General features: G+C 34.5%; 1 protein-coding gene across 1 annotated transcript in view; it reads left to right on the top strand.

Moving 5' to 3' along the window:
• Positions 1-1,577: 1,577 nt before the first annotated feature.
• Positions 1,578-22,263, top strand: part of LOC113391826 (solute carrier family 28 member 3-like) — a 30,861-nt gene continuing 10,175 nt past the window's right edge. Inside the window, exons 1-3 of the mRNA XM_026627921.2 lie at positions 1,578-1,713; positions 14,561-14,712; positions 19,996-20,052. Coding sequence (XP_026483706.2) covers positions 14,680-14,712; positions 19,996-20,052 — 90 coding nt within the window. The 5' untranslated portion in view covers positions 1,578-1,713; positions 14,561-14,679. The remainder of the gene's footprint in view (positions 1,714-14,560; positions 14,713-19,995; positions 20,053-22,263) is intronic.

The raw sequence follows: 22,263 nt of genomic DNA, 5'->3' as shown, positions 1-22,263 counted from the left end.
CTGCTGCTTAGCGGTAGAATATCTGATGAGTGGGTGGTACCTACCCAGACGCGCCAGCACAAACTGAGACACAAACACACTGAGACACACAAACACACTGAGACACACAAACACACTGAGATATTAGACATATAAATTATTTTAATAATCATGAATTTGGCTGTTTTCATCGGGATACATCGGCTTTCTTTAATTTCAAATTAAAAAAATAAAACCTAGGTAAAATAAAAAGTCAAATTAGTCGATGTGTGCTTCTAGAAATTCTGCTATAAGACAACGAAATTAGAAAGTATGCGATCTCTTATGTAAGTGTGGCCTTGCTGATTATTTATATGAGCTATGCAAATATCCTTACAATCAAACAGCAAATAGGGTTGCTACAGTCAATTTAATTTATGAACATTATACAGCAACTTAACCGCAACGGTTCTAATTGGTTTTGACCTTTTTCCGACATTTTATACATTGATCACCAATCAATAGAAGCATTGATTAACTTGTATTGCTTGAAGAATAAAATCAATTAAAAGGTAGATCGGAAATTGAGGATCTTGCTCAATGAATATATTCGTGAACTTATGACAGTTAGGAATGTATACATATAATAAAATTGGAGTGTCTGTTTGTAATATTAAAATAACCGCGTTTTACTAAATACATATGTATGTATACACGGTACACATACCTAAATAACATTTTTTACAATTTTTGTCTGTCTGTCTGTTTGTTTGTTCCGGCTAATCTCTGGAACGGTTGGACCAATTTTGACGGGACTTTCACTGGCAGATAGCTGATGTAATAAGGAGTAGCTTGGGCTACTTTTATTTTAGAATTATATATAAAATAATAATAAAGTTACGCTTTTTTACTAAATTCAAACGCTCACGAAGCCGCGGGCATAGCTAGTATTACATATTACTCTAATGTACTAGAAAAATTGTCTAAGTCTAAATGAAAAAAAAAGACAATCGTCTTTGATTTGAAGGACAAAAGGCTTTGTTAGAGTAAGTATAGATTAGTAACTAAACAAGTTCAAGAACTCAGCAGTGAAAATTATACACATATATTAATTTATATTATAAATTAAACAAGATTATAAAGTAACAGTGTGGTGTTTTTAAGGAAGTTTTTAAGAACTCGAAAGTGACTTTATTTCTGAACACGATCGTCAAATAACAGAAAACAATATGATACGTTCACTGAAAATCAAAGTCTGTTTCCAACATCTCACGAGTGAAATGAGAAGTGAGTGCTATGAATAGTTATGTAAATATATGTTTTAAATAAAGTTTCTTCCTAAATAAATTAAAAAAAAACATATTTTTTTATCTCAATGTAAATTAGAGTAAAGTACGTAAGATGTTATTCCGCCGAGTCGCTCCAGTAAGGTTGGTTAGGAAACACGGGTTTCCTAACAATGTTTGATCGCTGAACACGAAATGAATTATAAAAACAAATTGAATATTATAAAACAATTATGTTTGCATTTAAAAAACAGTCAAAATCAACACATAGCAACCCTAAAAAAACTAGGGAATCACTTGTTTGAAATTCAAAACAGTTTCGCGCGAAACCTCGTCACGAGCGGTCGTGTGTTTGCAAACTCGTGTATTTTTCTTTACAATAGTGTTATGTGTACGGCACTCGAGGACTGGCCTTAAAGATTACATTTTATCTTCTAAGATAAAAATATAAAAAAGATATTTGATCAAGGTAAGCTGTTTAAAACAATAAATGTTATAAAAATTAAGGATTCTAAACGTAGAAATACTTTAAAATCTATTTAAAAAAAATAAAAACGAAATCCCATAACAAGAAATTGTGCCGGGACCACACATACTGAACATAATTTTAAAATAATTATTATCAAAATGGCTCCTTAAACAAAATAGTCAAAGGTCGTCAACGCTAACATATATAAATATACATACATAATATACATACCAAAGATTCGTCAACCCTCTCCCTTTTGAAGTCGGTTAAAAACATTTCTGTAGAAAGTTGTAATGTTGTAAAAATTTTGTCGAAACAAATAATATTACTCGTAAATTCGCTCCGTGCTCTTAATATATATTTATGAACTTTAAATCATAATTATGTAAGACCGGTTTATTTTAACTGGAGAAAATAAATAGTTTCTCCAATAACAGAAGTAAAAAAGTATTATAATTTCCTTTGATTTCAATCTTACAATGATTTTATCAAAAAATTGTATTTCTTTAATTTTTTTTTAAAATAATTATGGCGTTAATTAAGAAATAAAGTAAGAAGGAAAAAACATTTATTCCACTATTTGATGTTAACTTGATTCCATTTTATAATTTGACGAAGATTTTTTCAGATTACTTTCCGTATCGTAAGAATATAATCATGTTCTTTTTTCCTCAAAAGATAAACGTACGTAAAAATGTCTCAGAGAGTTGTATCTCGTAGAGTTTTCATTGTGGGACATTCCGATATCTTTACATATAATAAAATTGGAGTGTCTGTTTGTAATATTAAAATAACCCATTTTTACTAAATGCATACATATGTATGTATACACGGTACATGTACCAAAATATCATTTTTTACAATTTTTGTCTATCTGTCTGTCTGTTTGTTCCGGCTAATCTCTGGAACGGCTGAACCGATTTCGACGGGACTTTCACTGGCAGATAGCGGATGTAATAAGGAGTAACTTAGGCTTTTTATTCTAGAATTATATATAGAATAAAAATAAAATCACGCTACAATATCCAAATAACTTAAATTCAAACAACGCGCACGAAGAAGTGATAATTCGGTCAAAATAAACCCGTTTCAAGTTTATTCTATAAAGCATTTTTAAGCATACACGTTGTAAAGGTATACTTTGAGGAGAAGGTTAGGAGCATATTCAACAACGCTGTTCCAATGCACTTTAGTGGTTTCGGCAGAATTTATTTGAAATTAGACATATGCAATTTTCCTTACGATGTTTTCCTTCACTGAGCACAAGATAAATTACAAACAATAAGAAAATTCATTGGTATTTGCCTGGGTTTGAATCCGCAATCATCGGGTGAGATGTACGCGATCTAACCACTGAGCTATCTCGGCTCGGCAGTCATTTTACAATATATATTCTAATAGCGGATAATAAACGGAACTCGAGTTCCGATTCTAATATATTTTTCACCGATAGAAATTTACATTATTCCTGTACCTTACATACACAAGTACAACCTTAACTTAATACGTGTGACATTCTAAGTTAAGGTGTAATGACGCACGACGTGTTTTGAAGCTTTCGATAGAGCGCCTCGAAATGGAACCGAAGTTCGGTAGATTTTTTTATTTTCATCGAATTTTCGGTTGAATATCGTATTCAGTTCAATCTACATTCATAATCCTAATCTAATACATATTTTTTCTTAAATCAATTGCACACTAAGTCGGAGCGGTTCGTTAATATAAAGGGAAGCTACCACCGATTCGTTATGTAACATATATTGTAAATAACAAAACTGGTAAGGACTCCTCCTCACTAATCAAATTACACGTCGCCTTATTGCCTCCACCGGTGACAGGAGGGCTGGTTCGTTTTTCGCCCAGAGGATCGGAATTGCGATTCATCGGGGAAATGCTGCTGGAATTCTTGCCACCGTTACACACTGTCAGGATTCGTACAGTAACTATTTTTAATTCACATTTGTATATGTTTAAGAACTTACATAAACATACATAATCAGCCTGTAAATTTCCCACTGCTGGGCTAAGGCCTCCTCTCCCGTTGAGAAGGTATGGAGCATATTCCACCACGCTGCTCCAATGCCGGTTGGTGGAATACACATGTGGCAAAATTTCGTTGAAATTAGGCACATGCAGGTTTCCTCACGATGTTTTCCTTCACCGCCGAGCACGAGATAAATTATAAACACAAATTAAGCACATGAAAATTCAGTGGCGCCTGCCTGGGTTTGAACCCGAAATCATCGGTTAAGATGCACGCGTTCTAACCACTTGGCCATCTTGGCTCAAGTTTAAGAACTTAATGTTAATAATTCTTATGTAAGTAAATGGTATTATCGTTTTATGTCGCATATTATTAAACTGTAATACAACAGTTTGTGGATGTCACGTTGCTGCCATACGGGCGTGTCATTTATAAAAAATAATAAAGCGTGTTTATTATCTATATTTAAAAAAAAATCATTGACATTGATTAAAAGCACATTTATGTAGGTTTTGATTATTTCAATCTACTTGATTAGCATTTGATAAATATTTTAATATAAAATGACAAACTATTACTGTCAACAATATCCCAATATTTCATCCTGATTCACGCCTTATCCCGAATTCAAATGACCAAAAAAAATAACTTCATTCGACTAGACTTTTACAAGCACTTTTGAATCTTTTTACAAACTATATTAAGTGTAGTTACTCTTTTCCAACAAAATTAAAATACAAAGTTATGTTAGTTAAATACAATTATATATGTATATAACATATCCTACCTGGAAGTGACCAATTATTAGTTAGTTTATCATCTATATAATCTTGTATTGAATTTGATTTTTTTGTTATTGTATATCTTACAAATGATTTGAATTTGTGAATTGGCAAAGTAAAAAATATCTGCGGAATTTTATTATAGAAATGGTTACCTTGCCAAGAAGGATTTGCGATCATGTCGCATTCAATTCAAATCTGTTTAGCCGTTATTAAGTTTATATAATATTGCGTTCATAACTAATGAATGAAAAATCAATGTACAAAAATTAAGAAGAACTAGAAATAACAAAACATCTCAAATATGAAGACTTTGAGAAAGACAGGAGGTTTATATTGATAAGAAAATGGCATCTGTTTTTTTTTTAATTGTGCCTTTTATTACTGCCGAGAGGGCACAGATTATTTCGCCAATGTCACGTGTGACCTATTAAATCATGAGCTGTACTCTACATAAATACAAATGTCAAATTATTGTTGGCATCGCTAAAAATGCATACGCAATTTTTATAGATAAATTCTTATTTTCTGTTTGCAATTAGGTAATAAAAAAATATTAATAGCAGGTGCAGCATTATTTGAACTATGTACATATGTCAATAAGCAAACACTTCAGAAATGGATAATGAACTCTCATAAACGTTCAAGTATTTTTCAAACTAAAATTGAACGCGTTTTATTGACATATTTAATGAACGTACAGCCTTTTCCAATGGAAGTAGGAAAAAAAGATAAACAAATCTTAGATTTAGATACGTATTTCATGCGATTTGCTACCTTCAAGATTTTGGAACCTTCAAGAAAAGAGCGTACTCTATCCTGAAAGGCCGGCAACTCCATAGTGAATATCATAGATTAATCAAGCTCTCGACCAATGATATCGCGTCGATTTGCTGTCAAATGTTGTTTATTTGGCTTTTCTCCTGTTATGGTTGGAATAGAGTATAGGTACCCTATTAGAATCGAAGAAGGATTCAAGTAGAGATGTTGTGGAGCTCCGTAAACGTAAACGAAACAATCGGATAACTGAAATAATAATCTATCGTAACGTAACCGATACAGACATAAAAATCTTTATTATAATTTTGTTTTTGCATCTATTTCAAGAGTGTAGATCTATATTAATAATTTCGTGCAGGTCTAAGTGAGACCCGATCGAAACCTTTCCACAATTATGAATCGTTAAAAAAATACTATCTTTAGTCGACATCATTTATCCGGAAAATTGGTAGAATCGAGATATTTCGATGTTAAATCAATGAATTCAAAGATATGACAGTTTAAGGGGCGGCCATGTTTGACGTTTACGGGTGCGGAAACTGATGGCGGCTCGCAGCGTCAGCGATTCCCCTACAGTCGTCTCATGCAATAAGACCTTAGCTCAACAGCGGAGCGTTGGTTTTTAGGAAGAGAATATTTTCAAAATACTTTTATCACTTTTATTTACACAATGGCAGTATATTCATCTTTTATACAGCACACACCGTCTCTGTAGGTGTGTATATTGAAATGTCTTATAAATAACAATCAGTTAATCAGAACTGCTGTTTATAGATCACTATAGAAAACAATGATAAGTATTCGCCGGCGGACGAATTGTTGAGGGGGGGGGGGGATCGGTCGTTAGATGGAGGTGTAAATCTTCAGGTCTTGGGGTTTCAAGTTTGCTTTATGTCGAATTTCATCAAATTCGGTTCCATAGCTTAGCCCTGAAAGCTAAAGGGCACGGGCAGATCCCGATGTTCTAGGTCCAAACCCCATGTTGGGCCAATAGAAACTTATTAGGTTTCTTCGGAAGTGTATAAATGCCCTTGCTTTGGAAAAAGAACGGAAAACACGTTAAGCCGTGGGTCGTGCGTCTGAACTCTTGCCGGCCGTCGGACTACGGGAGTGATGGAATATAGAGTGCACCTGTGTTTGCAGTCGCGCTTGTGGTTTCGGCCATTCGATATGCATTTTTGAACAATTCCACCAATCAATTTAACAATTTGAACAGTTGTCATTGACACTTGCGTGAAGGACCCCGACGTCATCGTATCGTGTGAAGCATATCGAATATTTTTTTTACCCATAGAATAAATTGAAGAGCTATATTTATTTATTTATTTATTTATTAACACTTTATTGCACCCAAACTTAAAACGAAAAATTACAATTTTGCTACACAAAAGTTGCATGAGGTGCAACAGGCGGCCTTATCGCTAAGCAGCGATATATATATACCAAAATCTATGAGGTATTCGTAAAAATAATATAAAATTTTAACAAAAATAACTTCAAATAATGCTCGGTGAAAATAAATTATACCGTACGTAGCAAAATGGAAGTATCTTCCAAGCAAAAAAAAATGCGTAATCGGTTCATAAAAGTAGTTCCGAGGTAATAAACTAAAAAAGTACTTCAATTTAATTGACCTTTTGTTGAGGTCGGCTAAGGATTCCAATAAAATAAGTAATTAATGCTTAAGATTATCTATTAATAATAACAGCATTATTATTTTTCGTAAATATCGTAGCGATTATTTTTATATACAATTAATTAAAAACAAAATTAAAAATTAATTATATTTTAATTAGAGAACAATTAAAGTATCATATATTTTTCATATTTATACAAGAGTTATTAACATGCTTGACATGCTTCTCATTATCATTACAGTATAAAACAAAGTCGCTTACCGCCGTCTGTCCCTGTGTATGCTTGGTTCTTTAAAATTACACAACGGATTTCATGGGGTTTAATAGATAGAGTGACTTAAGAGGAAGGTTTATATGTATAATACAGGCACAATATAGTAGAGAAACACTGAAAATTTTGGAGGTATATAAGTGATGTGTTTATCGCAAACGCATATATGCAAACGCTGGCTGAACCCTACAAGATAGATCAAAATAATGTACTACAGTATTGTACATCTTGAAAGGGTAAAAAAGTCTTCGATGGTATATGTCTATCTCTTAGGGATAACCCACAATAACAATTGTTTATCCTTTACTTTTTACGAGAAATAATGACTTATTTTCAAAGATAATATAGAACTAAAATGCAAGGATACAGCGGTATTATCTAATGACTGAAAAACTGTGAACGTTGTTTATACATATTGTAGTATATTTAGTATCAGCATTGCACCCGTGCGAAGCCGGGGCGGGTCGCTAGTATAAATATATTGTTTTGTCCATCCGTGGAAAGTCCACGACAAGGAGGCGAAGTTTTATTGGTACATATCGTTAAGCAGTCACGAAAAATAAAATTAGGTCTTGCACAAATCACTTTCACAGATTAAATATAATAATTATACCCTCATTGGAGGCCTTAGCAGTGGGAAATTTACATGTTGAGTAATTGATTTCTTGAAAAAAAATATTGTTTGATATTATATTAATACTGAACCTGCTTTAACTGCGCCAAACTTTACCTATGCACACAAGCCGTCATCCCCAAGTTTACCATCTCAAACTATCTCCGTAACTTTCATCTAAATCGGTTCAGAAGTCTAACCGTGATGAGGTAACAGACAGAGTTGATTGTTATAGTATGGGTATCATTTCTCCATCGGTATTGAAAACGAAATAACTTTGTAACATTTTTTTTCTACAATAATAATACCTTACATGGTCACAGAGTGACCGTGACCACTTTAAACGTGAGCATACAACCTTTAGAGAATAATAGTTTTCGTTTTTGAATCTTATTCTTAAACAAATAAAGGCCAAAATTCAACCAAGACTTATTATTGTGTTTAGTTAAATATAATAAAATATACCAAAGATTTATCTTAACAATATTAACTTTATTAATATACGGCTCGTGGCTGTTTAGATGGATAGATGAATAGAAAAAAAAAAAACATTTCTATCTTTATTGGTTCGTTCAAATTCGTAAGTCCTTGTCTTACGAATTAGATATAATCGTAATTTGACTTTTAGGACCAAGGTATTTAGAATATTCCCTTAATTCTATTTGATTTAAACAGATAACATTTTAGTAAGATTATTTTATAAAGACAGTGCTTTGTGATTGCACCTCATAACACAGTACCGTGTCTATATTTTGTGAATAACAGTTATATTGATACATAAATACAGATTTTATCATAACTTCGCTATCAAGGATATTCCAATACGATGTCATTCAACACCTCACGCGCACAAAATATGCAAAATTTGTCTCAGGAATTATTGTGGCCTGATATCTACGATTAGGACGATGAAAACCACACCCAGTGGCGTAGCTATCATAGGGCCAGGTGGTGCAGTGCACCAGGGTCCCGAAGCTCAGGGGGCCCTACATAAGCTTTGAAAAGAGTGGGTCAGCTAACTCTTGAAGCTAGAAAACCTCGACCCCGCTCAAAAGATATATTTTTTTTCTACCTATGATTTTGAAGGGCAATATAAGTTAAAGGGGTGGAAAGGGGGGTCGAGGGTCCGATTCTTTTCCTATGCACCTGGGCTCTTGCCCACCTAGCTACGCCACTGACCACACCATCTGGATCAGACCAGAACCAAGGCCTATCCAAACCTTTTGGGCTCAAGTTTAATTTGCCGGGTAATGGAAAAAACGCCGATACTCGATCTGACTATGACAAAACAGAAATAAATAAATAAATATTGGACAACTTCACATATATTACTCTGATCCCAATTTAAGTAGCTAAAGCACTTGTGTTATGGAAAATCAGAAGTAACGACGGTACCACAAACACCCAGACCCAAGACAACATACAAAACTAATAAACTTTTTCTACATCGATTCGGCCGGGAATCGAAACCGAGGTGTAAACAGGTGGACACACTACTCGACCACCGAAGTTGTCAAAGAAACAGATTCAAATATTATTAATGTTATGCGAAATAATATTAAGTATAATTTAAGTGGTTACAATAAAATTTTCTAAGCACGTGTTTTAAATAATCAAACACAGTTAGTCAGAACTCACACAGACGCAATTCGTAGTACACTATTGTTATGTACAGAGAATATATTATTACGTTTCATAAAACAAGCGAAGGCTGACTAAATAATGGCGCATATTGTAAGGCAATGCTTTCACTTATAAAAATCGCGCGTTTTGTACGCGTATAACTGACCTTATATTTTGGCGACCCTGCATCTGAATGATATCGTAAATTCCCTTTCATAATCCAATCTATTATGTTATGTATACGTTCTAGATAATATAGAAAGACATTTTTATTTTTTATTGACTTGGTGGTAGGGCTTTGTGCAAACCCGTCTGGGTAGGTACCACCCACTCATCAGATATTCTGCCGCCAAGCAGCAATACTTGGTATTTTTGTGTTCCTGTTTGAAGAGTGAGTGAGTCAGTGTAACTACAGGCACAAGGGACATAACATCTTTGGCGAAGTAAGGGATGATTAATATTTCTTACAGCGCCATCATGTAACCCATAAGCTCGTCCACCAACATATACCATAAAAATATATATTAACTATAATTTTGTTATTATAATTGGGGCCCTGTGACCATCACTGGACTCCTGGAATTTGTGAAACATCGACATCTGGACAATGTTACCTTTAAATTCATAATAATCACACAAATCCCGTTACTCGATTAGAACGTCAAATACACATAGTGCACAAAGTCCTTAAAAATTTGTGATGTTTGTATGATAAGGTTAACTACGGACAGAACATCTCGTGACTGCATTTGAACTTGGATGTGCTTTGGCGCTTCCAACATTTTGATGTTACGGATTAAACATATTTTCTATCTAAATGTCCTAATTAATATTAGAAATCGAGTTCAATTGTAAAAATTATAATGTAGAATATTAATTTTAATATTTACTTTATATTTTGATAAATATTTATGACTGACATATTATTTTATTATCTGTGTAAAAAGGAACGATAGTTATGGCGGGTTTTTGAAATTATTCGATAGAAAAAAAATAAAAATGGCGGTATTTTCTTAACTGATTAAAAAGAGAAATAATATATTGTATCGATTTCTGATATAACTATTAAGTTTGACTTTTTAATTCATATTCAAAGTGATTCATTGAGTTCATGTAGTCCATTGAGTTGGAATTTAACAAGTGTAAGATTAAGTTAAGAAAACGCAATTTATATTCGATGACCTTGTAAGGTTCACCGAATACAATACAATACAATACCTACTATATTTCATTAACAGACTTAAAAAAGGAGGTTCATCAATTCTGTTGAATTTTTTTAAAACCACTGTCGTCATCCTCCTTATCCCAATTTCACTCGGGGTCGGCGCAGCATGTCTTCTTCTTCCGTACTTCTCTGTCGGACGTCATCTCACAAGTAACATTATTTCTAACCATATCGTCTTTCACACAATCCATCCATCGTTTCTTTGGTCGTCCCCAAAATGGGTAATTCTTTTTTATTATTTTATAGGCTCGACTTTTATTTGTAATTTATTTTATCAGAGTATCAATTAAATTCAGCTTTTGTTGTTTTTTTTTTTAATTTTTACTTAAAATCGGGTGTTCAAAACAGATCAATCGAAAATTACGAGTTTCAATCATAATTGATCTCGTGCTCGATGAAAAACATCGTAAAGTAATTTTGCATACGTCAGACAAAATTCTACTACATAAGATTTATAGTATCAGCATTTTCCGCTGATAAAGTGTATTATTTTTTTAGTACTAGTGTTCGCCTATTATTCTTTCGTCTTTGTCCATTTTAATACAGATAATAAAATAGCATAAATAATCAAGTTGGCCTGTAAGTATAGCCAACATATCAGAGAGACTACAGGCACAAGGTCTGGTTTATACGGGTCAGTAACAAGGCGTACTGCCTTGTCCAGTCCACTGACTTCACGCTGACAAGTCAGTCCAGTGACTAGCCACCCGTTCTATTTTCGGGGCGAGTAGGTCAGTCCACGTATCTTTTTGTAACTTACTGACTGTCTTCCAACTGACTTATTGTCCGATCCTGTCTACATGTAGCCAGTTAAAAACATAAACATATAATCAGCCTGTAAATTTCCCACTGCTGGGCTAAGGCCTCCTCTCCCGTTGAGGAGAAGGTATGGAGCATATTCCACCACGCTGCTCCAATGCGGGTTGGTGGAATACACATGTGGCAGAATTTCGTTGAAATTAGACACATGCAGGTTTCCTCACGATGTTTTCCTTCACCGCCGAGCACGAGATGAATTATAAACACAAATTAAGCACATGAAAATTCAGTGGTGCCTGCCTGGGTTTGAACCCGAAATCATCGGTTAAGATGCACGCGTTCTAACCACTGGGCCATCTCGGCTCTCGGGGGTAGCCAGTTACTGGGCCCAAAATACCGAGTCACTGGGTCCAGTCACTGACCTTCATCTCATCTCAGTTACCAAGGTTGGTGGCGCATTGGTGATGTAGGTCAGTTAATATTTCTTACAACGCAAATGTATACCACCTGATGGTAAGTTGCCACTGCTCATAGAATCGCTTTAAGAAATATTAACCATTATTTACAGACAAAGAGCCACCTTTTGAAAATAAGATGTGTTTTTTTTTATGTTATTGGTTGGCGGTCGAGCATATGGGCCAACTGATGGTAAGTGGTCACCACCGCCCATAGACAAAGGCGTAAGAAATATTAACCATTCCTTACATCACCTATGCGCCACCAACCCTGGGAACTAAGATATTATGCCCCTTGTGCCTGTGATTACACTGGCTCACTCACCCTTCTAACCGGAACACAACAATACAGAGTACTGTTATTTGACGGTATGTCTTCTGTAATTGTAATTACACTGTCTAGATAGACTGTCGTAGAGAACGCATTAAATTGTAGCAACGAATTAAATTGTAGCCAACTGTTGGCCGCTAAATATACGTTGCTAGTAAAGTATCATGACGTTTGGCGTCATGCGTAGCTGTCACGAACAACAGCATAATGAACTCGATTCGTTTGTTTTAGTCCATCTGTGATGCGACACTCTATCCAGGATATATAAATTTTATCTATACATATAATAAAATCGGAGTGTCTGTTTGTAATATTAAAATAACCGCGTTTTACTAAATGCATATGTATGTATACACGGTACATATACCTAAATAATATTTTTTACAATTTTTGTGTGTCTGTCTGTTTGTTCCGGCTAATCTCTGGAACGGCTGGACCGATTTCGACGGGACTTTCACTGGCAGATAGCTGATGTAATAAGGAGTAACTTGGGCTACTTTTATTTTAGAATTATATGTAAAATAATAATAAAGTCACGCTTTTTTATTAAATTCAAACGCGCACGAAGTCGCGGGCACAGCTGGTCTATAATAAACATACGTAGTTTCAAAACTTAATCCTGAAATAAAGATAATGCCACGTGTTCTTGTAACATTTTATCAAATGACACGGTTTATCGACGGCTTAAAATTATTACGTCCCATTCCCCAATACTAATAGTTAGTTATTATCCGTGCTGATGGATTGCTTTATAATCGCGGTGACGAAATTAATATGCAAAAACGTTTACAGTTTATTATCATTATTAAGATAATTATCTGCAATAATAATGGAATTTGGAAGGCAGATATCGTGTGCTGCGGTGAGTTTCGAGTTTGTTTTTAAGTGACACTACTATTATTGAATAAGTGTGTTTCCAACAGCGTTTTCATTTGCATCGGATACTTGATACGAACCGCCCGCTCGTCTATATCTTACCGCCATACAGCAATACGTATTATTGTTTTGTTAAAGTTTGAAAGGTGACCCAAGAGATGCAACAGCGTTATTTATTTATTTATTTATACTTTATTGCACCCAAACTTAAAACTGAAAATTACAATATTGCAACACAAAGTTGCATGAGGTGCAACAGGTTATTCTGAGATGAGTGGTGCAGAAACTTATACTATTTTATTATTTTAACAAGGCCCATCTTAAGCTAGGATGCAGGGGATGTCACGGTAGCATGCGCAAGCGATCCCGTGGCGCCCGCCGAAAGACGGAGAGGGTACCGCTGGTTTTTTAGTGGGTAAACCCGGCGTACCTGGGCGCACTCGGCGTCCAGGGCTCCGGGGAGTCCCACACACCCCCCCACTTTCCATCACGTGGGGGAAGCGCGTAACGCGTTTTTCCAGTGAGAAAAAAATGTAAAGGATGCAGGGGATGCAAAAAAACTCTAACCGATGACGGATAGGTGAGGCTCCCTTGGTATTTTGTGGGGGGGAAAGATCGCCAGAAGGATTTCACCTGCGCGCTTAGTATGATTAAGGCAATTATATATAACGACTTATCCCAAGCGAATTTTCACCGTCAATAAAAGTCACCTCCGATTTAACACATTCGAAGGTAAAAAAAATTATTCTAGCCTTTGTCCTACTCCAGGGCTAAAACTATCTCCACACCAAATTTATTTTAAATCGGTTCAGCGGTTTGAGTGTGAAGAGGTAACAGATAGATACTTTCACATTTATAATATAAATATAGATTAAAAATATATATATATATATATATATATATATTAATAGAAGTTGGAAGGTAGATAAACATATTTATTATTGATAAGTGTGCTCAATTTATTTATTTATTTACAACCAAAAATGCGAACTGCTAATTAAAATTGTGATATATAAATTTTATTTGCACAAGTAAGAATTATTTATGATTAGCTTTGCGATAGTTATAACAAATTTCGTGAAGTTACCTAAATTACAAGATTGTATTGTATAGTAACAGAATGGGATAAATTCAAGGTTAGGCTAAGGTTAGGAGCATATTCCAAGCTGCTTCATTGCGGGTTTCACACGTGACAAATTTTCGTTGACATTAGACACATGCAGGTTTCATCAAGATGTTTTCCTTGCGAGCGCGAGATGAATTACGAAAACAAATAAAGCACAAGGAAATTCAGTGGTGCTTGAATACTTTAATTTACTGCCGAAGTAACGATGGCAATTTTACTGCCATTCGAACTGTAGTTTTTTTAGGAATCCGTAACTTATTTTTTAGATCTTTTCTATTTGTATCATTACTATGGAAATGTTTATAACTAACTTTTTCTATAAATATGTTCGATTTTTAAATTGTTTTTTATTAACATTATTTATATTTGGTTTTTTTTTTTACAGAAAAACTTTGAAAAATGACAAGACTGCGGAGATATTTTGCCAGTTAATAGTTAGCAACAAATGTGTTAAAAAGTATTAATCGTTAAGAAATTAATTTAATCAACCAAACACAATTCAACATGGCGACTGAAGACGTTCGGAAACGTAGTTCGGTAAGTGTTTAAAGTTAATATAAATGTTATAAACATTACAGTTTTATAGAACTACATAAATATCTGTTATGTATAAGTGTGTCCTCTTAATGATACAGGCAGTTGTACGAGGAAATGGTTACCTTATGGTAAATCATCACCACTACTTTTAGACATGAACCACAAACGTTGTGAACTAAGATGTTATGTCCCTTCATAGCGGAACACAAGAATACTCGCACTGCTGTTTGGCGGTAAAGTCAGGGTCGGATTTAAACGTCTGGATGCCCTGGGGCCACAAAAGAGTGGAGGTCCTAGACCAAGAGAGGCGTCGAGACCCTGATAATTATATTATAAATTGGTTTGAATATTTTAATTTCAATCCGTAAGCTATAATATACTTACTTACATCGGTAACTTTTAAAACAGTACAGATTAGTAACACTAATATAATTTGAGTATGTTTTGATAGTTGTTAACTCGACGGAATCTCTGTTGTGGAGGCCTAAGTCCGGCCCTGATTAGAGCATCTAATGAGTGGGTGGTGGTGGTAACCTACTGGGGCTTGCACAAGTAACTATGTTAGAGTGGGGTCTTTGCTGGGGGCCACGTCGTAATAAACGTATGTAGTATGTTTAGTAGTTAAACAAGACAATAGCTGTAATCAATATAATTACATTTACATTAACAGCCTGTAAATTTCCCACAGCTGGGCTAAGACCTGCTCTCCTTTTGAGGAGAGGGTTTGAACTTGAAGCACATTCCACCACGCTACTCCAATGCCGGTTGGTGGAATACACATGAGGCAGAATTTCGTTGAAATTAGACACATGCAGGTTTCCTCACGATGTTTTCCTTCACCGAGCACGAGATGAATTATAAACACAAATTAAGCACATGAAAATTCAGTGGTGCCTGTCTGGGTTTGAACTCGCAATCATCGGTTAAGATGCACGCGTTCTAACCACTGGGCCATCTCGGCTCTATTCGAAATCAATAAAATAATATTTTTCTCTCTCTCCCTCTTCAGAGAGCACGTATGTGTCGCGGAGTCGTGTCAGATTATCAGAGTTAGACAATAGAGATTAGAGACTGACTCTATTTGCAAATATTTATACAATTTAAAATCTTCAACGAAAATGGCTGCCTCGACTAAAATCGGTTACGACCTCATTATCGTGTCACGCAACCGATATATAAATTTAACGTTGAGCACATTACCATTGTGGAGGTTCTTATTAGGAATGTCAGTCAGTAAAATTACTTATTTCACGTATGTCGCGTTGTAAGTGTTGAGATAACCTGGTTTTCTTATAAAATACATATATTTACACTAAATTATAATCAACCTAACGACAAAATACAGATACCTTATCAAAGTAGGCTCGAAACTTTTGAGTCGTTGTTTTTAAAGTAATTTATGACAGTTAAATGACTGCCTCGTCGGTGTAGAGGTCTCAATATAAGGCCGCAGATTCTAAGGTTCAAACTAGTTGGGAATTTATTGGGATAGGTTTATTACTTGGTGGTAGGGCTTTGTGCAATCCCGTCTGGGTAGGTACCACCCACTCATCAGTTGTTCTACCGCCAAATAATAGTATTCTGTATTGTTGTGTTCCGGTTAGAAGGGTGAGTGAGCCAGCGTAATCACAGGCACAAGGGACATAACATCTCAGTCCGCAAGGTTGGTGGCGCTTATCATCAGTTGGCCCATATGCTCCAATGCCATAAAAAAAAATTGCATCGAAAAATTCTCATTAACAGCCCATACTATTGTTTTGCTAAGTTCAATAAATTAATCATCATACGTGCGCAAATGATACAATCTTCAGTTGTTATTCCAACAGTCAGTTTCAAGGACGGCAGATGACACATTTCAAACACCATGTATATATACATAAATAATGCCACAAGATTATGACAATGTCATGAGTATAAATAATATTAGTTAAATCACGTTCGAAAAATATTTAGTTAATTACAGAGACAGATACAGCGGTTTATTTATTATTTATCTACAAAACAATATACATTCTTACTTTGTTTAAATACCTCTATCATTGACTCATCTATGCTTGTCAACGAGGAGACGTTATTTTCAAATCAAATCAAATCAATTTTATTCAAGCAAACTTCACAACGAAGCGTTTTTGAATCGTCGATATTAAAATGCTACCACCGTTTCGGAAAGCAGCCTAAAGCGAGAAGAAACGGCAAGAAACTCGCGTAGTTGCTCTTTTCAAATAAACAGATTTACAATGCTGTTATTTACAATAATTAGTGTCCTGTGATGGAACCCGAGCCTAAATCCAGGCGTTTTTTTCTAAAAAGTACTCTTTTAATGAATAATAAGACTTATTTATTAATTTAGTCTTAATAAACTTTTTTAATATAGTAAATGGTAAATTGATTACATTTCCCGGTATCTTATTATATATGCGTATACAATTGCCCAATAACGTTCTCTGTACCGTATGCAAACGGAAAGTAGGGGTTACAAGTTTATTTATGTAATACCTTACAGAAAAACTGCTAAACACATACACATACCATAAGATATCGCACGTATTTGAGAAGGTTTTAGCGGACAGGCAAATAGGCCACCTGGTGGTATGTGACACTACCCATAGAGATGAGCAGTGTACGAAATTTTAACCGGTTCTTTTTTTTTAAATATATAATTGCAATGCCCCAAGTTAATTCAGGAATTACTAATATACCTATTTACCCCTCCTTTTAAGCTTATCACCTGTGTTAGAAGTGGAGACGACCTCCAAGGGGTCCAGGATCGATCGTGCGACTTTTTACATTACTATACGGCCCGTAAACCATTGCACTATTGAGGCTTCAAATTACATGACGGTTATGTGCTCCTAATCTTGGGTAAGCTGGTGGTCTCTACCAGACAGGCCTGCTCAAAGCCAAGAAACAGGCATGAAGAACATTAATTATTAAGACTGTAAACTGTAGACTCGATGGTTTAGTGGCTACTTTAGAATGGTTTTGAAAGTCCTGGATCAATCTTCGAGTCAGGCCAGTGGAATACGATTTTTTAGAAAATATCGGTATATTCATGGATACTTTACAGGGCCTGCTAAAATGCAAAATTTTCTTATATTATGCAATTAATTCCCACAAGATATGGATTGTTCTATGCAACATTTTTGCTGACGAATACATTCAAAACTTTACAGCGATAAAACAAATGCCGGCGTTAGGAGGGAGCGACGTTTCATGGCGCCAGTTGCCTTCCGAGCTGCATAATCTCAATCCTATGCCCTACGGACATCGTTAGAGTCGGTACTCGATCACACTGTTACGTTTGTTGTGAAAAAAAAGTCGTCCACGATTTCTACTGTCTACGGCCCTGGAACCAGCCGGTCCTTTGCGGTCGAATACATGTCCAGCCCGGGGTGCCTAAATGGTTAACCCCGGCCCTGTATAAAAACGGAACTGTAGTGGAAAATGTTGAAGTGAACAAATCGACTAGTCATCTTTAACAAGATGAAATATTCTTCAATTACAAATTGTATCTTTTCGCATTTAGACTTTGGAATATAGTAGAAAAAAAAAATTCTAAATAGAGCCGAGATGGCCCAGTGGTTAGAACGCGTGTATCTTAACCGATGATTTCGGGTTCAAACCCAGGCAGGCACCACTGAGTTTTCATGTTAAGTACATGTTGCACATTTGTGTTTATAATTCATCTCGTGCTCGGCGGTGAAGGAAAACATCGTGAGGAAACCTGCATGTGTCTAATTTCAACGAAATTCTGCCACATGTGTATTCTACCAACCCGCATTGGAGCAGCGCGGTGGAAAATGCTCCAAACCTTCTCCTCAAAGGGAGAGGAGGTCTTGGCCCAGCAGTGGGAATTTACCGGCTGTTAATGTATAAGTATATGTCAGATAGGCGGACTGGCAAATGAGCCACCGATGGTAAGTACTCACCGCCCATAGACATTAGTACTGTGAGAAATATTAACCATTTCTTGGGCAAACATTCTTTGGACAAGGTATACTTTTATTTTTAATACGTAAAACTCCGCAGTCTATACCAAAGCTGTCGCTAATCAGCCTTGAAATTCGTTATTAAAAATATCGTTAGTTCTTGTCTAGAAACTGAATAGTATTTCTATGTCTGGATATGCATTTTCGAATATAACTAAAAAGTTTCGTCTCGGGAGAATCCACATACCACCGCTTCATGAACGCTTGACGATTCAGTAATACTTATAAAAGTATTTTTGATTTGTTTCGAAAAGTTTTTATAATAAATTGTTCTTACCTGGAGTTGACAAAAAACAAAACAAAGTACGCTTTGATTAGTTGTCGTCTTCGATTCGTTTTATGTTAATTTAACGCTCGATTGATTTGTTCAAATAAAAACGCTGATTAAATGATAAATATATAGTAAGACTATTACTATCAAACTTGACGTGAGTAGCTTGATTTTGATGAGACGCCAAAAAATTTCCTGTACGAAAACTCTTGATTGTATTAGTTAACAGAAGTAGAAGCAGAAGTAGAAGTAGAATATAATAATATATATAATATGTCGATTTGATGATGCTCGAAAATTTATTACTAACTAAAGGTTTTTTTTGATAAATCTCAAAATTATTATCTAAATTATTTGAAAAATATTTGTCCTACAATCAAAGTTTTGATCAAATAGTCCTTCCAATATGTAACGACAACGAAATCATCAATAATGATTGCGAACAAGCTGATTTTTTTTTTACTTAGTTAATATTTATATAATTTAATAGTCAATAATCTTCAAGAGGCTTTTATTCGACAGCTACATATTGAAAATACAACATTGACAACATCGAATGAGGTAGTTCAAATTATTGATGAGTTTGTATGCAGAGTGTATGAGTTAAAAACAAAAAATGATATTAACAAAGGGCGGTGTGAGTTATTTGAAAAAGGGTATAAATCAAAAAATAAAAATTAAAAACAAAAATTGTAAGATATGATCTTTCCAGTTTGCTATCATCAAAACAAGAATTGTTCCAACAAATTAAAAAACTGCATTCATCTGATATAATTCATATAACGGGCTAAAAATGATAAGATTTAATCAGCAATCGTCGTCAATGCAAAGGAAGAACAGCTGAAGCGCCATAAGGATGTTTTTGGGATTGAAGTCCAAAGCTAGGTACTTTAGATCTCATTTTCCAAAAATATCATTATGGCGCTTTACCGTTTCTCCTTTTTTTCTGACGATATGTTCTATCCAAACACTATTCTTCTTGTAATCATATTGTTAAGTATATTTGTTTATATTTCGTTTCAGGTTGCTAACAGTATAGAAATGGGCGCTGCTGAGAAAAAGGAAAACGGCGTTGGAAACGTAAGTATACGATATTTATGGATATTTCTATTACAGGTCCAGCTCTGGTCCTAGAGACAAATGTAGGTTAACGAGATGCTAGGTGACAAGAGAAATGTCTTGATATATTCCACCGCCAAGAATGAAATTGGGAAACATCCCAAATATTTTTGGACCCATCTCAATTTTTTTCGCTAAAGTCTATTATTTATATATCTATATATATTTTCTCTCCTATATTGTATTTAAATGATAATAAGGCTACTCAAGTAGAATCCATTTGCGAATCATATACGAATCACTTTTCCTGGATATTGCACCATATGCTATCGATGATAGCGTGTCTCATTGCCTAGATTTCATTATTACTTGTCCATACAATGAAATTGAAGACTTTAAAATTGCGCGAGAGGACGTCTATAAAAACATAAAAATACTTGATAAAGCCAAGACCTGATAATATTTCTAGTTAATTGTGCAAAGGCAATATGCTTGCCACTGTCGTTAATATATAACGGATGATTAGAAACTGGACAAGTTTCTGTAGTTTGGAAAGAGACACGCATCTACAAATGTGGTTAACAAGAGTTGATTAGTAATTATGGCCCAATTTCAATAATTTCTACTATGGCTAAAGTTTTCGAATCCCTATATATAACCATGTCAATAATTACATAAATGACAATCAGCATGGATTTATAAGTAAACGCTCTACATTAATCAATTTGTCGCTTCATTTTTTAATCTTTCTTGAATGTATTTATAGTAGCCTTCAAATGGATACCATATATACAGATTTCTCAAAGACCTTCGACAAGGTTACTCACTGCATTCTTTTAAATAAGTTGAAATCATATGGTATTTAGGATGGCCTGCTAGAGTGGTGCAAAACTTATTTAATGGAAAGAATCTCTAGATTGGTAATCCACGGACACCACTCTAAGCCATTTTTTGCTACCTCGGGAGTCCCACAAGGATCTAATTTGGGGCCATTGTTTTTCAAAATGTTTATTAATGATATTGTAACAATATTTAAGGATTGTGACGTGAGTTTATACGCTGATGATCTAAAATTAACTTTCTCTAAAAATAATTTTCTGATGTTGTTTCATTACAAGAAAATCTATACAAATTAATCGAATGTTGTGATAAGAATAAAATGATCCTGAATATTGACAAATGTTATCACATAAAATGTACTCGTGAAAAGAAAATTATACCATCCAAATATTATATAAAAAATATAGATTTAAAGGAAGTTGATAGGATTTGTGACTAAGGCATCATTGGATAGTGAATTGAATTTCAACCTGCATATAGATAAAGCTCTTGATTTAGCAAATAAATCACTCGGATTCGTTCTAAGATGCTCCAAAGACTTGGAAAGGAGTGCAACTGTCTTAAAGCTCATTAATTATTTGGTGCGTAGCAGATTACAATATTGTTGCTTAATTTGGTCACCGCGTATAAAAGTGCATATTAATAGAATCGAGAATATACAAAAACAGTTTTTTCGTCAACTGTCATATAGATTTAGGATAAACTTGAAGTTTTATAATGAAAAATGCAATTTGTTTAATATACAAAGTCCGGGGAATAGACGAAAAATAATGTCCATGAAGAATTCCCGTAATACGAGTAATTTTTTTGTATAACAGATTATATAGATTGCAATTAGGAAAAAGATCCATCATATCGAGGTTATCATTGTTATAAATGGCCATTAATAATCAAGATTAAGACATACATATGTCACGATAGCCGCCTTTATATCAATCGAAAAATAAAGAATTTTATTTGCACTCATTTCTAATTTAATGGTATATTTCATTGGTTCTATTAATTAATATTTATTATATTATAACTCTCATCTGAGATCATTGATTATGTCTAATTTATATTTTTGATACTTAATGCCAACCAAATTGTATTTCTTTCAACTTTGAAATATGTGTTATGATTTACACATATGTAATCGATTATTTATTTCGTATTTTATGTGATAGTGTATGGTGAGACTACCTGTAAATACTGGAACAATTTTGAAGTATAATTTTGTTTCTTCATTTGATATTGTATCTACTGTTGGTTGTTCTACTGAAAATAAAATCTATTTATATATAAAAGTATGATAAGAAATTTCGTGCAGGTTCCCAATTTTTTTAAATGCAACGGTGCACTCTAGCCTTTGTTAGCCTAGCTATACCTCTGCTTAAATTCAAATTGTCCAGA

This window comes from Vanessa tameamea, chromosome 28 (assembly GCF_037043105.1).
Source record: "Vanessa tameamea isolate UH-Manoa-2023 chromosome 28, ilVanTame1 primary haplotype, whole genome shotgun sequence".
NCBI classification, from domain to species: domain Eukaryota; kingdom Metazoa; phylum Arthropoda; class Insecta; order Lepidoptera; family Nymphalidae; genus Vanessa; species Vanessa tameamea.
The sequence above is the reverse complement of the archived record's forward strand: the minus strand, read 5'-3'. Positions and strand labels throughout refer to the sequence as shown.